This window comes from Pipistrellus kuhlii, unplaced genomic scaffold, assembly GCF_014108245.1.
Source record: "Pipistrellus kuhlii isolate mPipKuh1 unplaced genomic scaffold, mPipKuh1.p scaffold_m20_p_4, whole genome shotgun sequence".
In the NCBI taxonomy this organism is placed as follows: Eukaryota; Metazoa; Chordata; class Mammalia; order Chiroptera; family Vespertilionidae; genus Pipistrellus; species Pipistrellus kuhlii.
Window position 1 is genome coordinate 59,278,438 of NW_023425540.1, and position 18,940 is coordinate 59,297,377.

Sequence of the window (18,940 nt, forward strand, 5' to 3'; positions counted from 1 at the left end):
AGTTCATAATTACAATGACAGTTATACTCATAAAATTCATTTAAAAAATTTACAGTTTGGTTGCGTGAGAAAACACACAACTCACTTAGTTGCTAAACATATTATGTGCACATATCAATTTTATGAAGCATTATTAAAGCCTTTTGAGGATTTCAAGGTTAAATATACAAAGAAAAGAAAGAAGGCAAGATTTATAGTACAGGATCATGTGGTGGACATCTGTTCTTTTTGTCTGTCTAGCAACCATTTGCTCTTCGTGTGGTGACATCACCTTGATTCTCTGTCTCCCTTCTTTAAGTCTTAGTCTATATGATAGGAACAGAGACAACTCTACTCCAGTCTTACAGGTGATATGTGTTACCCAGGCCCTGCCAATCATACCACTGCATTTTTCTGGCCAAAGGGACTTCCTAGGGATAGTTATATGACCCAAGAAGACACAGTGAGGATGATTTCCAGGACTTTTGAGGAACTAGGGTGAAGAGAAAAATCACTTTTTTTTTTTTTTTTTTACTCAACAGAATGAGTATAAATCTGTGGCTGCTAGAGGCCACAACAAGGAGCCTGAGAATAAAGCCACTTCTGAAGGAAGAGCTGAGATATGGAGGGAAGAAGATTGATGGCATTCAAGCCTCTGGATCCACCTATGATAGATTCAACTGCCTAGACTTCAATATATTCACGTTCATGTTCTCTCTCTTTTTCCTTCTCCTTTCCTTCAAACTTATTAATGTTGCCCCCTTTCACCAAAAAAAACCTGTAACAGTAAAGAAGGTACAAAACTCAAGAAGAAGGTTTGAGGAGTATGTATCAATAAGACCAGTATTATTGAAACTAAGGGTCCCTGAGGGGAAATTATGGGGAACAAAATAAGATAGGATGAGGCCACTAGATGGTAAGGTGTCTTGACATCTAAAAGAGTTCAGAGGTGATATAGTGGAGTCTCTTAAGTAGACAGAAGAGAAATAATTAATTTTACCATGAGTACATATTTACTAGATATATTAGGAGTCATAGCAGCATCAACTGAAATCAGTCAGAGAAAAGTTAGGAGGAAATGTAGTAATTTGGAGGAGGATGAAAAGGAGGACCTAGATATGGACAATGGAAGTGCCAATCTGAGAAGCATAGACAGGTAAATAACGGGGATAGAGACTGCTCAAGGACTGGAAAGAAAAGGTTAATAAAAAGAGATACAGGGAGACTAAATTAATTAAAGAACTGACCAAGTCTACCCAAACTAAATCTAAACAACAATCAATCTGAAGAAAATTGCTTGATGGTATTCTCAGTACGCAGTTAAAAAACATAAAATGGTGCCTATTACTTACAGATTTTAGAAACCTATTCTAAGTCCCAATTCAGGAGTAGAATACATTAAATAAACATATTGTTCACACTATGACACAGGGCTTAGAGTATATAAAACAACAACCACAAAAAACAAATTTCCTGAAACCTTCAATTAGGGCTAAAAACTGTTGTGTGACTTTAGTCTGGATTTATGCTAGCTGGATAGTATTTTTAACAATGACTCATGGCGACTTTATTTAAAAGGCTCTGTGTTAATTATTAATTGCTCATTCAGGGCCCATAGAGGATTTAAGACACTTTTACTTTCTTTACTCACCAGCCAGAACCCTACCTATTAGGGCCAATCCAATTGGATTGAATAATGCCTTCTTGTCTCACTTAATTTAATCTGTTTTAAGGGTTTAGAAAAGATGTTTACATACAGAGAGAAAAAATAAAAACAATATTTAAGAGTAACATTTATTTTGGAACATTGGAATGTGGCAGGACTAAACAGATTTTTGGCTATTAAATAAATGTGGTTTTAATTTTTTTAAAGCAAGATACTAATCCAATAGTCAGAGGGCTGCTTATTTGTTTCTTTAAATCTGCCAAGGAATCAGGATATCGCCTTACATTTCCTCCCTCAGGCTTGGAGGGTTTTGATCTAACTCCTTGCTTTGAGTTCCTGTTAAGGAAAGCACATGCTATTAGCGATCTCCGAGAAACCCCCGTACTTTTTATATTCCTTCTGGACCACAGGGGTATTATCAGAGCAGTAATGAAGGCTGACACGTCAGGTGGGAATATATCTCGAGGAAAGGCCTATAAAGAGGCTTTGAAGATATAGGTTATTGGAAACTGTGCTCACTGTTCTAATCTTAGCATAAATTAGATTTAGTTGTATTAATTAGCAGGTTTTAATGTCTGCTGACTTAAATGATGCTTTAAACCCATAGGGATTTGATTCAAATAAGTGCATGGGCTCTCTGAGACCTGGCCAAAGAAAGAAAAACAAGTGCCCCCAAAGATCTGAAAGGCACAGGCTTGTAACAAACTCATTAGGAGAGCTTGAAAGCATACACCAGCTCTCCTTGGGCAATCCCCGTTTTTCTCAATGGTCATCACTCTGAAGCACTAGCTCTTTCATATAATCTATACATTTGACACACATGTGGAAGTCATGTGTAGAATTTACAGCTTGGTTGAAGTAAAAGCAAACAAAACCTGTTTATTTAAGAGGCATGTTTTAATAAGGTTCTGTTGGAACTGCTAATATATACATAAATACCTAATACTGTAACTTTTTTAAAACTCTAGAGTCCTGATCACAAAATTTTTTTTAAAAATTAAATCACAATTTTAAAAATGTAACTTAAAAATTTTTAATTAAAAAATGTTAATCATAAATTTAAACAATTACAAATCATTATATTGAATCTAGGTTGTTTTCCACTGGGAATTTCGGCAGTCTATGAAAAACCTTGTAACTATTTTGGTATATTGTCGCTTTGCTATCAAAGAAATGGGCTAATTCTAATAGGAATTGTCCTCTGCCCCTCCTCAAGACCCTGGGGACTATGTGTCTGCAGTTTCTGGGAGTGGCCTCCAAGTGGCAGTGTTCTTTTTAGTTTGTGTCTTGATAATCAAGAAAGTTTTTTCTAAGTAAAAGTTGCAGGGGACTCAAAGAATCATCTATTTCAATAAGCTATTTCTTAGTGGTTTCAACTCCTAGTAGTAGCTCTGTGGTTTAGACTTAACTTATATATATATATATATATATATATATATATATATATATATATATATAGAGAGAGAGAGAGAGAGAGAGAGAGAGAGAGAGAGAGAGAGAGAGAGAGAGAAGAGAGAGAGAGAGAGAGGAGAGAGAGAGAGAGATTTTATTCTAAACTTAGAAGGTAGTGGCAAGGAGTAGATAATGTGAATAGGTACTGTGTAGGAACTTTCAAATGCTATCTCCCTAAGTCCTTCCATACCTTATAATGCGGCTTTACCATTCTATCTTTGAGATTAAAAAAAACTGAAGCTCAGAATAATCAGGAATGTAATTTAAGTACCATGAAAACTCAGTGGTGAACTGGGATTTATGGTTTTAGCATATAATACAAGTAAAATGCCTAATAAATTACCTTGTGTATAGTAAATATTAGCAATTTTTAACCATTTTTATTATTGTTATTGATATAACTGTTAAGTTTTATATAGCTGGTACCTGAAAGACACTGAAATTTTAAAATATTATTTCTATGATGACTTAACATATGTAATACTTTCAACAAGATTTTTAAAAAATAAAAAAGTAAAATAGATATAAAAATCTATTATGTCCTAGTTATTCAGATATCTTAATTTTTTCCCCAATGTATATTTGAACAGAGAATTCAGTGCCAGAGGAAATATTTGTAAATAAAAGTTATGGTCAATTAAATTTGAGAAATATATTTTATTATTATATTATTATATATTATTATATTTTATTATAATAATAATTATTATATATATTTTATTATTATCCTTGAGACTGACAAGAAACAATAACATATACAATCATCTGAGATACCTCACAATAAAGAAAATTATTAATATAGTTTAAACCCAAAGTTTTCAATGTATTTTACAAAGGAATTCTTTCTTCATATTATATTTATGATCATCCCATAAATTGGTATTCTGTAGAAAACATTTGGGAAAAACGAACCTATTGAAATTCCTCTTCCAAATCGATCATATAATATTTTGAAGGGTCTTCTTTTTCTGCTGATTTATAATAATTCCCTGCTGTGGATGTGCTGTTAAATGTCAGAACTACAATAAAGTCTTTCTGACACTTAACTGTTAAACCTAAGTTTTTCTAACTACAGTACAACATTATTTAAACACCTCTCTCCATAATTGCAGTCACAGCTAAAATATCAACCCTTTCCTGAAACTCCTGCTATAGTAATTCTGAGACCCCCTTATCTTTTGCACCATAATGGTTTCTTAATTTTCACTGATGCTAATTTAAGCTTTTTAATTTATCATGTGCTTATGACTCTACAATTAAATGGTGACTTCCTTAGTGTCTGGAGCCATGCATTGAACTTCCACGTATCCCTCCCTAACAAAACATGAACATGGAGCACTGATCATTCATTCATTCATTCATTCATTCAACAAATATGCACTGAGCATCCCCCATGTGCCAGGGATTAAGTGCCGAGGTCTACCAGTGCCTGATCAAGATCACCAGTGCAAGATCACTAGTACTCTAGTAGAACTTTTATTGTACTGTAGCAGAGAGATATATATTACTTAAGTCTTTAAGTAATTACATCATGTAATGTCAGATAAGAGTTAAGTGGCATGAAGCGATAACAGCATGTGAGAAAGTGACTGAGAAGAGATTACCTTGGAAAGGACTCTCTAAAGGGGGAATCTGTAAACTGAACTTAAATAACAGAGAAGAACCAACCATGCCATGAGAAAGTCAGAAAGAAAGGTGTTCTAGACCAGAGCAAAGAGCCAGGGCAAAAAGTAGAGGCCAGCTGAATTTTCTAAGAGGAAAAGAAGGAAGGCTAGGGTGGTTAGAGCATGCATAATGAGTCAGAGGGAACACTATGATATCACGTAGAGTGGTGGGTATGAACCAGATTGCAATAACCAATGTGACTTTTATTTTAGGCGCTATGGAAGTCACTGAACGTTATTGGGGCCATTTATAGGCTGTTTTAGTACTCAAGGGCAAGATAAGATGGTGATTTAGACAAAGGTGGTGGCAGGAGAGCAAAGGAAGTGGAGAAATTCTGAATATACCTTGGCAAAAGAGACAATGGGATTTGCTGGCCTAAGCAAAAAAGTGGTTGGTGCTATTTCCTAGATAGGGATACCTGGGAGAGGAATGAAGGTTGACAGGTCTGTAGCATATCTAGAAAGATGTGTCAATTTTACCTGATTCTGAAGCTCATGGGAAAGGGCACGGCTAGATCATACATTTGGGAGTCATTGGCACAAAAATAATATTAAAATCACAAGACCACATGAAATCATGTAGGCAGAAAATGTAATCAGAGGCACCTAAAAATATGGAAGTGGTACAGGAGAAGAGTAGTGACAGAGGAAAGAAGGGAGGGAAAGATGAAGGGAGGAAAGGAGAAAGGGGGAAGAGAGAGACAGAGAGACAGAGAGAGACAGAGACAGAGAGACAGGGGGGGGGGGGAATCAAAATGGTAGGCAGAAACTAGAAACTCAGGAGAATGTGTTGAGAAGTCCAAAAGAATAAAGTACAGCTGAGTCAAATGCCAAAGATCTAGATGAAGAGGAAACCATCTGGTTGGCCAACTTGGAGACAATAAGGGCATGTTCAATGGAGTGGTGATGACTGAAGATGAGAGGCATAGTTGAAGCAAGAATGAGAGGTCAGAACTGATAAACATTCAATTCAGACAAACTCTTCAAAAAACTTGCTATGAAGAGCACCAGAGAAGTTGGGCAGTAGTTAGAAGGGACATGAAGTCAAGAGAGGTTTTCTCCTACTCGCCACCCCCAAATGGGAGATACTAAAGTCTGTATAGAGTCAGAAGGAAAGATTAATAATGCAGCAAAGAGAGGGACTAATTTAACACACAAATCTTCAATTATGAAAATTTTAAATGTATTTGATTCATATTAGACTGAATAGGTGGTTATTTTTCAATATATGAGTTGTAATTGTGACAATTTCCAGGAAACAAAATTGGGTGCTAATAATAATAATAACAATATTAACTAATATGTAGTGCTTATTATGTGCTTTAACATATACACTGAATGGCCAGATTATTATGATCTCTGAACTTATAATAATCTGGCCACTCAGTGTGTGTGTGTGTGTGTGTGTGTGTGTGTGTGTGTGTGTGTGTATATATATATATATATATATATATATATATATATATATATATATTAGAGCCTGATATTGTGCATGGATGGGGTCCAGCCAGCCTGGCCAGGGGGAGGGGACATGAGCGATAGGCCGGTCTGCCTGCTGGTCAAACTCCTGGTCTAGGGGACAATTTGCATATTAGCCTTTTATTATATAGGATATACACTGAGTGGCCAGATTATTATGTGTTCAGATAATATATATACATATACACTGGCCACTCGGTGTATATGTATATGTGTGTGTGTATGCTTTATAAATCCATATAAATAGATGCTTTACATATGTGTAAATATATATTTGCTTCCGCAGTCCTCCAAATAACAATAATTGTTCTCATAGCACATTTAATTAGGAAACTGAGATACAGGGAGGTCAAGTAACTTGTCTAGTGTCATGCAGGCTGTAAAACCAGGATTCACGAACAACCTGACTCTGAAGCCTAAACTACAGGAAAAACTGGTAAAAGATTTCACATCAACTGGCATTTCCTCAGTTCATGACGTGTTTTATGATTCACCTCTTCTCAGTTACCTCTTCTTTGTCCAAGGGTATATATTATAAAAAAGGATAAAAAAAGGAATTGTTTTTAACCCTTTCCCTATTTGGGGCAATCTTATGAGATGCTCAAACCAATTAGGTGTGGTTAGCAATTTTATCAAACCTGTTGTTTTTAGAATAGTTATAGATATATACTTCATATTAAAAAATTTTTTTTTATATATAATGGTTTTTTCCACAAAAGTATTCCTTCTATATATATCCAATACATTTGATACACATTTATATATTACTTTAATGGCTATCTGGTATTCAATTATATGCAAAATATATGTGTTTGTGGTATGTATCTACATAAAAAGTCTATGATCTTGGCAGAAAACTTAGAAAATATAGTTTAGCAAAAAGAACTTCACTCATTCGTTCATTTAATAAATGTCCATTTTATGTCATGCAACCATTACAAATCATGCTTTCAAATGCTATTAAAAAGCATGAGGAAAATACAAAGGGCTATATAGAAAGCATGTCAAAAAATCAATAAAAAACAAATCACTCATATATGAGAAAGGAGAGAAGAGAGGAAGAAATGTAAGCAGTAGTTATTATTTCTAGGTGATGAGATATTAAGGATGATTTTTATTTTCTTCTGCTTGCCTTTTCCTTATTTTCTATAATGAACATGTGTTACTTTAATACTCAGAAAAATGTCACTTAAAAATGAAAATTTTCTGCATATTATCCTGAGAGCACATGCATTACCAAACATCTGATTTGAAGCTAAAATGGAACCCATTAATAGTAAGGCATAGGGAATAAGAGGACAGTTAATTATTTTAATTACTCAATAATAATCCTCTAAATTATTCCACTGCCAGGAGCCGTGAACTTACTTCTCTAAAGGTCCACTTCCTCAGGATTGTGTGTGTGTGTGTGGTGTGTGTGTGTGGGTGTGTGTGTGTGTGTGTGTGTGTGTGTGTGTGTGTGTGTTTAGGGCACTATATAGCTATCCATACTAATTAGTATATATTCACAGATGATGGACTATCATCATAGAGTTTGCTTCTTGCCACTAGATCTTCCCAGAAATAGAGATTCAGGAGACACTGTTAAGGGGAAAAAATCCATAAAGCATAGGTAGAAAATTCAGCCACTTTCCTCTGTCTTGTTCAAGCTACCCTTTAAGATGCCTCTTTTTTTTTTTCTTTCTTTCTTTTAAATTTTCTATTGTGATAAATTGCAAACATACTACAAAATACCTATTTGATTGCTCAGAAATGTGTACAATAAACTACAAGTTCCTATCACCTAGGTTCAACATTTTTATGAACTTTCTTTCCAATTGCTTATCATGTATTACTAGGAAACCAACAATATTTATGAACAGAAAAACTATACTTATAGGAAAAATTTAAAACATTAAATAAAAAAGAAAAGCTTTTTAAAAACCTTACTGCACTAAGCTTTGAAGAAACCCCCCAAATAGTTTCTAAGGTCTGCTAATGCAGCCGTCACCTTTCCAACCCAATTTGCCCTTCTTCCCTAAGAGCTATTTGAATACATCCTTATGCTTGGAAAAGGGAAAAACTAAAATAAGAAAAGCAGTAAACGAGGAGCTGTGAAGCTTCAAGAGAGAACAGGGGGAATAGCCAGCACTCATCCCGGGAAGTGCAGCCAAGAGCAGCCCAGGGATAAGCCGGCAGCAGGCTGGCAGGTCACTCACATTGACAAGGACGCAGAGCCAGTGGAGCACCAGGTTGTACCTACCCAAACTGTTGTCACTGCTCGTGGGCCAGGAAGCAATTCTATCCCTCAGTCGCTTCTTTTCACAGGAGTTGTCTGACTTCTCAGAGAGGCCCACTTCTTCCTTCCTAATTTCTCGAACCAGCTGCATGCGGCATCTTATAAAATCCTGAAAGGAAATCTTCCCATTTTCATCTGCGCCCAGTTGGTTCATGATCTCAGCCACAGACTCTTCCATGTTCAATTGGCGACAGACCATCAGCAAGTCATTCCTACAAAAGGGGTTGAACCGAAGAAATGTTGTTTAGGAGAGAGATTTGAAGTGGTGAGTGGAAAAAAAAAAAAAAAAAAGGGTTTTTTTTTTTTAGTCTATTCACCCCAGGCTAATTGTATTTCTAACATTCTGGTAGCTTCTAGAAAAGTGGTAAGTGTGCAAAATGATCTGTTTCACCTGAGTTATTCTAGACAAGAACTCTATTATTATTTGGGAGAGTGAGGCAACTTTAAATCTTTTGTTCTCGTTTTTTCTTCCTGTTTCCACACCCGTCCCTCCTTTTCACCCTTTTGAATTTGACGGAGCACCTGTAGAATGTAGCACTGTAATCCTACTGTAAGATAAAGTTTCAGAACATAGAAAAGACATTGTTTCTACTCTTGGCTGAGTTTTAAATCTAGTCAAGTTGTAAGAACAAAGATTTTAACAAGATCAGTTTTCAGCTTTCTGGACCATTCAGTTAATTTTAGTGCTTCTTCAAAATATTATTTAATCTTGACTTTCATGACTCAGTGCTCGACTACCTCTGGTTTTTCCTGATTTTCTTTTAATATTTGTCATGCTCCCATAGACAATTAGCAATTCCTTAGACTTAGAGCAGGGATCAAATCCCAAGTGCCTTGCAGGTCTGGGACATAATGTAAATGTGTGAAGTAAGTAGATCCTAGACAAGAGGGATTGATGAAGTCTGTGGTTTGACTAAGTGGTATATCCAGCTTCGAGGTTCTCAAATTTAAAAAATAAATAAAAAGAGTTAAAAAGGAACAACAATAAAACACTATGTTGTCCAAGAACATATATCTGGAGGACATCATTGGAACCTGCCACATAAGTCTTGTGTTTTTTCTTTCTCTCTCACTGAACTCTTTGGGGAAATATTTTGTTCATATATTTTTTAATGGTAAGTCTCAATAAAGGTCAAAAGATTATGAATTTAAGAGCTGGAAGAGACATTCAAAACTAGTCCATGGTCACTAACTAAGTTAGTGCTCCTGTCTCAACATATTGATACCACCAAAGTCCAATCATTCCTCTTTGGTAGTGCCATACATCCATACCCTTGTCTTGGGCGAGGGCCAAGGACACTGATGGTAGGTGTGTCCCTCTCTTAACTTTAGAATTGACATACAACTTGCTTTGACCCTTGAGATTTTAGCCGATTTGTGTTTACATAGTTGGGCTTGCCAACCCCCCCTGATTCTGCCATTATTACGAGAGGACCAAATCATGGTAGCTATTAACCCATAACCCAAAATGAGCCACCTTGACTGACCTGTTGACCTGTAGCCTAAGGAGGGCCACTCTAGCTGACCCCAAGATGTGTAATCAGGAATAAAATCTTATTGCCTATGCCAATAAAATGTTGTGATTGCTCCCCAGCAGCAAACTGATACACAATACATTTCTATGTTGTTGTTTTTGCCCTTGCCTGAATACAACTTGTCAGATATTCAGCTTGATTCACCCAAAATTTAGGGAAGATTAAGATTGCTAAAGTATGAATGCACACAGAAAGAAGGGTTGATGTTCAGATTTTACATTCCAAAATAAGAATGTCTTTGTTATATTTTTAGATAATAGTCTAAAAATGAAGTTTGATGAAAGATAAAGAAGTTTTATGAATTCCAGAGATTCACATAAAAAGATGTTAACACTAATGTTTTCTGAATGGTAGGAATATGGTGTTTATATTCTTATTTTTTCAACTTCCTACAACATACTACAGTATTTCATAAATTACTAAGTCCTTTTTTTTTTTTTTTTTTATGAGGATAATAATAGGATCTCTCTATAGGTTTGTTTGTTCTGAGGATAAATTACCTAACACATGTATAGCAGTGAACATGATTCCTGACACATATGAAATACTCGGTAAATAGTAGCTATTATTATGATTATTTAGTTGTGGTCTATAAACACATGGGACAAGAACATAATAAGCCATGAAGAAAAAAAAATTAATGGATGATATTATCTAAACAAGCAAAATACCATATAACAGGCATCTTTAAAAAATTAAGGCTAGGATCCTTCTACTATGGTTTTAACACAGTAGGTGAGCCAAAGTAATGAATGTCTAAGACTAGCTCAAAGTTGAGTCTAGGGGTTCATTCTCATTCTCTCTCTTTCTCTCTCTCTCTCTCTCTCTCTCTCTCTCTCTCTTCTCTTTTCTCATAAAATATACTACTAGAAATAGAAATAATAAAGCTTTTGGCATAATGCTTGTATCTGAAAACTGCTTTTGAGCACTGTTGTCAACTTGTAACATATACAGAAAAAATAGCAAAGATAAAACAAGGTCAAGATATAAAGAAGGAATGTTTTAAGTCATCTAATTTATTACAGGATTCTTTTTGAAATCTCACAGCTAATGAAATATTAAGATATTCTATTATAAAACCAGAAATTCTGTTACCAACTTCCTCAATATTGTCTACATGGGAACCTATTTTAACTCTTGTGAATTAATATTCACATTCTTATATTCCACTGCAAATATATACACACAGGTGGCTATTTAAGTTCACATTTAAATTAATTAAAATTAAATACAATTGAAAACTCATTCTTCAGTTGCACTAGCTCAATGGCCACATTAAACATTTTATTTTTATTTTTAAAATACAGTTGATGTACAATCTTCTATTATAACAGTTTCAGGCCAACGGCCACATTTTGAATGCTCAATAGCAACATATGGCTGATGGCCACCACACTGTGCAGCGCAGAGACAGTACAGCTCTATCATTGCAGAGAGTTCTACTGAAGAGCACTGGGAAAATAAAATAGAATGCAGCATCCTCAATAAGCTTCAGGCAATAGACTCAGTCAAGCAAGGAAATTGTTACAAATGTCAGTTATTACTTCTAGGTAATAAAGGAATTATAAAACTCGAGGCATTTCCCTCCGAATATAGAAAAGCCATTGTATCATAAATCTGTTAGTTTTCTTTGAACCTGATTTTCTAAGATTGAGTTCATCTCCATCCATAGGACACACAAAAACATGCCTACTTTTTAGATTAAGTAAATCTGATCAGATTTAAATTCATATCCAATACACCACCTGTGGACAAAAAAATTCTGGTTGATTTACTAGATTCAGGGGGTTGGGGAAGGATGTGCCTGTTTCCTAGAGGAAGCACTACCTTTGTCTTCTTGGATTTGAGTTATTGTAATATTAATTCTTTCGGATGTTTAGCCTGAACTTCCTGAGGACTCACTGAAGTAATGAATAGCCAAGATCAGTCACTGACGTGATGGCTTCCCCTTCTCCAGGTGAAATGTCAAGAGGGACTAAAAGCAAACATTCAAGAAGAAATCATCTGCAAACAAGTACAATATTACTTTTACATATTCTTTAAAAGCTCTTCTACTTTATAACTGTTTCCTAATATTCTTACTCTTTATTCTTTTGACAATTTCTCCATTTGGACTTTGCTATTAATATTTCAGTGGAAGAAAATATTTTAATGTATCTGACCCTTGGATTATTTTTTTAAAATCAGTAAATTAACGTTCTATATTAAGCAAGATTCAGACTATCCTCACAGTGATTTGTAAATACTTCTCAAAAGCAGCCTCAGCCATTTCTAGGGAAAAATAATCAGAACACTGATGTTTCAGGGGCTGTGCTAAGTGCTTTGGAAATGTTATTTCACTTAATCCTCATAATAACTTTAAGATATATTATCTCCACTAGAGGCCTGGTGTATGGGTTCGTGTACCAGGTGGGGTGCCTCAGCCTGACCTGCAGGAATCAGGCCAAAACCGGCTCTCTGCCTTCCCCTGAGGGTTCCCAGATTGCGAGAGGGTGGTTCTTGGGTGATGCACCCCAGAATCGGGCTCCCTCCTCTCTGGTTATGGGTGTGTCACCCGAGAACTGCAGCTGCCAAGTCACCACAGCTCAGCAGTTCCTGCGCTGAGCATCTGCCCCATGGTGGTCAGTGTGTATGATAGCTACCAGCAGGATGGTCGAACGGTCACTTAGGCTTTTATATATAGAGATATATTATATAGGCTTTATCAGCTCCTTATAAGAGGGAACCTGTCCCAAGTTCCTGGCACCATGCTTAATTCATAGCAGGTACTTAAATAGGTTGGTGGCTAAATGAATGAACAAAGGGCACCTCTCATAACCCCAGACATAGACATTGCAGAGAGCATTCAGTAAATCTTTACTAATTGAATAAACTAGCAATAACAGTCAGTATGACTAATGGTTAACTTGTTCTTAATATATAAATGTCCCTTCAAAACCCCACTAAGGCTAAGTAATTGACCCCATTTCCAAAAAATATGTCCAAGACAGTCACATCTGGAAGATGCAGAAAGAGAGGATACTTGGAAAAGGCTACTAGATATCAGTTTGGAGGCAATAAAAATGTTTGGAAAGGATGCCACTTTGTAAAAATTTATTTCTAAGTGTATTTCAACAAACCTAGAGAATAGTTAACCTTTCAGATAATTTTAGGTCATATTTTTATGGGTAAATTAGACATAACGACATTATTATAAAAAGAAGAGTGGACCCAAATTTTCACATCAAGGCAAAAAGTTTTATATTACACCATGTATTTAACATATATAAGACTCACAACCTGCAGTGAATGATAAACTTGTAATTCAATTTATTTTTTCCATTCTCAAAGAGGAGTAGCTAAAGGTGGAAGTAGGAGATAAAGCAAAATTTTTCATCAAGTGCTCTTCAACTGAATAACCGATGATAATTCCTTTTTTTTTTTTTTTTTTTTTTTTGCTAGGCTCCTCCTGTGCACTTGATCTCTGGCCTGGGAAATGGAAGTAGCCTGCCACGAGGAGCCTCCAGGCGCAGCCACCCTGGAAGCCTCCTGCCTGTCCCCATTCTTTTCAACTCTGTTCCTTGGTTTCGTTCTCGCTCTCATTTAACACCCCTCTCAGTTCTTCTGGCTTCACAAGTCATTTGGCTTTATATGTCTGTCCTTAATCTCCATTCATATCTGCTCAAAATCAGAGATAGTCTCAATATTTATTCTGGCTCCTTGCGTCTTCCTTTGGCCTGGGCAGAAACTCAAACCTCTCTCAGAGGCTGACACTGTGACGCTAGCAAATTTCCCCCAATTTTATTATTTTTATTCTCTCCGCCCGCACTTAAAAATATTCAGCACACAGGGAATTTTTCCTAAGTGCGAAGACTTCATATAAACTTCTTCTAAATATCTCCCAAAGTACTTTAGTTTTAGAATATGGCACTAAAAGAAAAATAATATGGGAGGAAATGCTATTTATTGGTATACCTTTCTTTGAAGAATAAAAAAACGCAATGTTCTTTTCACGAATAATTTTCTTTCTATGCCACTCAGTCTCTCCGATTCTAATTTAAATATCATAACATGAAAGGTAGATGAAGCTGTGTAGTCTGATCACAGAAATGAGAAGGGAATGATTAAATCCCAATATATGCAGCAGCCTGAGGCTAGAAATTTTGTCATTGTGTCTCATTTCCTCAAATGTTACATGGGGATATCAAATATGGCATACTGTGAAAACAAGTGAAGGCAACACTTTTTAAAGCAATGCACATGCCTTAAAATATATTTAAATTAAAATGAAGTTAAAATTAAATCCTTGAAAAAAATCCCTCAATGAAACATATATATAAAAGCCTAAGTGACCAAATGACTGAATGACAAAAAGCTTGGTTGACCAGTCACGATGAGGCACACTGACCACCAGGGGACAGACGCTCAATGCAGGAGCTGCCTCCTGATGGTCAATGCACTCCCATAGCCAACCTTCCATGGCCAGCCAACCTCCCATGGTCCCTCCCCAAGCTGGCCAGCCCCTATTGGCCCCGATCGGCCCGGATCATCAGTCAGGGCAAGGAATCCTACCCCTGCAGGAATCCCTGCACTGGGCCTCTAGTTGTATATATAAGTGAGCACTGTGAGCGAGGTACTCTGCATATTGAACAAAAAGGGATCTTAATATTTTAGAAATTTAGAATATAAACTATAGCCCATACTATAAAATAGGAAGCACAGGGAGGAAGATGTACAGGTGGAAAAATCAAAGGGCACTCTGGTTTGTGCTTGGAGCTGTTGTATTATTATAGTAGTTTAAGGAGAAGTGGTAGAGTTCATAAAAAGTTGTTTGGGTAAGTAGGGAAAGAGGAACTGAAGGTGAGGGACAAGAGGAAGTGGCAGAGTGAGAGGGCTGCAGGCCCCAGAGAAAGAACTAGTGGGAAGCCAGGCCCACAGGGACAGTGTGATGTCGGCTTAGCAGAGATTGTGGCTCAGTGGTGAAGTGATAGCTATATGACACCACCAACATTCAGCTTTAAAGGTCAAAAAAATTCAGTTTGTTTATTTAAGGGTGGAAGACTCCCTCCTATAAAGTATGTTGACTTTCAAATCAATGCTTCCACATTGCCAAAACCCAGGGACTGAAACATCAGCACCTCCTCAATGCCCTTGACTATGAGGAAACACACATATATATAAAAGCCTATTGAGGCTGTAAGCAAGGCCATCAAATGGCTGGGAAGAAAAATAGTGGCACAGAAGTGTTGGAACCTGAGTCCTGATCATGGACAGAATGTCACCCATGTAACAAAGTGAGCCCAGAGGCTCTGAGCTCTGGCCAAGTTCAGAAAAACACATCCTTCAGTAACAAAGGCCAGGTCTAGGATTTAAAAGCGCATGCCACGCTCAAACCCTGCTGGTGGGTTTATAACCTGTAAACCATCTTCTGCAGTTTGGCAATATTTGTCAAAATAAAAATTGCACAGACCATTTGACCCAGAAGTTCCATTTCTAGAAATCTGCTTATGTGTGCAAAACAATTAATATTTGGGGTTATTCAATGCAGCACTGTTTGTATTAGCAAAAGATTAGAAGTCATCTAAATATCCACCAGTAAGGTTATGGTTCATCTATACAATGCAGTGAATATAAAACAGCCTTTAAAAAGAATGAAGCAGCTGTATAAAATGATGGCGCAATCTCCAAAAATGGGTTAACTTAAAAAGGGCAGTTGCAGATCAGTGTATATATTAGGTGGCCAGATGTGTAAAAGAAGAGGTAGAATATGTGCACAGATAATCTCTGGAAGGATGGCTAAAGAACTGTTACCGGGGCTGCCTCTCGGAGGGGACTGTATCTGGAGGACAGGGACAGGACAGAAACTTACTCTGCCATCTACCCTTTTGGGCAAAATTGCAAATTTTAATTCATGTAAACACAGAAGGCATTTGAGCAAAAGCTACATGCCAGGTCTCCAGTGGCAATCAGAATCCTGGTATTTAAAGAACCGTGTCAGAGAAAAGTCAGCCACGGAGTTCAGCCTCGGCACCCAGAGCCCTGCCAAGAGGAAAGCCAGGTGCCTCTTTACAGTGTATCAGCTCGCAGGTCATTCCGGTTATTACCCTGTCAAGATTTTTTATTAGCTTGCAATTCGCACTTGGCCTTCAGTTGTCTAAAACTCCTTAGTTCAGTGGTCGGCAAACTCATTAGTAAACAGAGCCAAATATCAGCAGTACAACGATTGAAATTTCTTTTGAGAGCCAAATTTTTTAAACTTAAACTTCTTCTAATGCCACTTCTTCAAAACAGATTCACCCAGGCCATGATATTTTGTGGAAGAGTCACACTCAAGGGGCCAAAGAGCCGCATGTGGCTCTCGAGCCATAGTTTGCCGACCACGGCCTTAGTTAATCTTATGTAGGTGACTTACATAAATAGGCATCAGTATATAAAACTTCCAAAAAGGATTTAATGACTTGGTAATTACATAAAACTTGAATTCTTTTCCTTCTCCAAACTTTGTAAAGATAAAAAAAAATGCTCAAAATTTACCAGGCAATGTGATTTTTAAGGAAAGAATCCACGTCAATGTGATTTTTTAAGGAAAGACTCATACAAAATAGGTTTTTTATGAAACCAAAAGATTTTCAATAATAATACAATTTTGAGTATCTAGCCTATGCCTACATATTTTTTTAATGTAACAAGACCATGATTAGTGAACACCAAAGCTGGTGGTACAGGAAGGACTGTGGGGGCTCCGGGAAGGGAAAACCACTGTATAATTTTCAGTAAAGGGCGTAATTTTCCCCTTGATGATTCAGAAAATCAAAATGCTCTCCATGGCCCATCCTCCTCTAAATATGTATGTCTCAAAAGCTAGACAATTCAAGGGCTAATTACTCCAAATCGATGTATAAATTAAAAATTCATAGGTTCATTTTAGAAATTACAACCCGGAAATAAATTTACACTTGTTAAAGGCCTTACTTCTTGCCTTCCCCGTCTAATGTACAATTTGTTCTTCCTGAAAAATCATGGTAAAATTAAACACAAACAGTATTTTCTTAATTACAGACAGAGCTTCCCTGCAATTTACATCTCAGAATCCAGCTGTATGCTGTTTTATTTCCTTCCAGCTGAAGGAAAGGAGTTGCTACCTTAAGTTCATCTTGCATGTGGATATCTGATTTTAATAAACCAAGACAGTCACACATTCATTTATAACATTGGAGAATTTTTAAAATTACCCAGATCAGACACATTCTGTTGTGACACAATAAACTCTTGCCTATGTAAATGCTATGCAGTTTCTTCAAGCTGCAACTCTGCTGTCCTCTGCCCTCTCCTCTGAACTAGCAATAAAAAGAATTCTCCGCAATCTTGCTAGTAGTCTATATCTGGACCCACTAGAGAAAGGATAATTCAACCACATTTTTTCAACTTAGTCTAAAAATGTAGCTGACTATTCATTCAGAGTAAGATTTAAAAAAATAATTGTTATTTTATTGGGGGATCATTTTGTGAAATATAGACATGTCTAATCACTATGCTGTATACTTGAAAACAATATAAAATAATAATGAATATCAACAAGTAGTTGAAAAATTTTAAGAAGAAAATTGCATGAATAAAATTTCAATATAAATTAAATTTTAACTGAAATAAATTAAAAATAAATAAATAAATAAATAAATAATAAAATTTAAAACGACATGACAACTAAATGGAGTAGGAAATCTTGGATTGGATCCTGGACCAGAAAATGGATCTTAGTGGGACATGGTGATATTTGAATAAGGTCTATAGTTTAGTTGATGGTATTGTGTAGGGTTGATTTTCTATGTTGGTTATTGTACTTATTGCTCTATGGTTAAGATGTAAACATTGGGGAAAGTGGGTTATAAGGGAATTCTTTGTGCCACTTTGCTACTTTCTATAAGTCTGAAATTATTTTAAAATGAATGGTTAATAAGATAAAAATAATACTTAGGGGTTTTGAATTTTTAAAAAAAGAAAGAAAAATAATTTTTACTCACAGAAAAGCAAATAAAACATAAATTAAGAACTAAAGAGTACTTTTAAGATTGCAGCCATGCATCTTACATGGAGATGTGCGTGTCACTGCTATTCCACCAGCAGGCTGAAGCAGAGGTCTGCGTGTAGAGAAGCTCAGTGAGGTTTGTATTGATCCACAAGAAGAGCTTCCAGAAACGGGAGCCAGAGCCTTTCCCATGCATGTCTTGATAATGTATGATGTTCCTGGCAAAGTGTTGCAGTTTAATAGCTGTTGTCTGTATTATTTAATTCTCATAACAATGCTGCAAAATAAGTATTATCATCAGAAATTTACTAAACCCAAACCAAATAGAGGTAGATTTAGAAATTTTTAACTCAAACATGTCTGAATTTTCAAATCTATGTCCATTCCACTATGATAACATAAGCAATAGGACCTAAATATCAATCACAGCAGAATGGTTGAGTAAATACTATTTATCCACTTAGTGAAGACAGATGGAGAGACTGGGCAACATAAGAAATGCTTATAATAAACTGTTCAAGAGTGAAAGGCATAATACAAAAGTGTATCTACAGTGATTATAATCCCAGAATAAGTTAATATAATTATTATTTATTGAGCACATACTTTGTGCTCAGAACTTGACATAATCCTTATGATAAACATGCAAAGACGATATTATTATCCTCTTTTTGAAGTTGAGGAGACTAAAGACCAGGCAGGTTGAGTAACTTGCTAGCTATAAAGAAGGTGAACTGAGATTTAGTCCAAAACCTAGTTGATCTCAAAGGACCTACAGGAAATGTTTAGAAATAAAAACATTTTAAGGGGAAGCTGAGTATAGGTATACTATGACAGTGGACAAAGTGGAAAGCATTCTTTAGACGCAGAGATACAAATTTC

The 18,940-nt window shown here is 36.1% G+C and overlaps 1 protein-coding gene across 1 annotated transcript in view; it reads right to left on the minus strand.

Moving 5' to 3' along the window:
* Nucleotides 1-18,940, minus strand: part of MCC (MCC regulator of WNT signaling pathway) — a 338,649-nt gene that overhangs the window by 276,022 nt on the left and 43,687 nt on the right. The window contains exon 2 of the mRNA XM_036410932.2: nucleotides 8,483-8,730. Within this exon, the coding sequence (XP_036266825.1) occupies nucleotides 8,483-8,730 (248 nt within the window). The remainder of the gene's footprint in view (nucleotides 1-8,482; nucleotides 8,731-18,940) is intronic.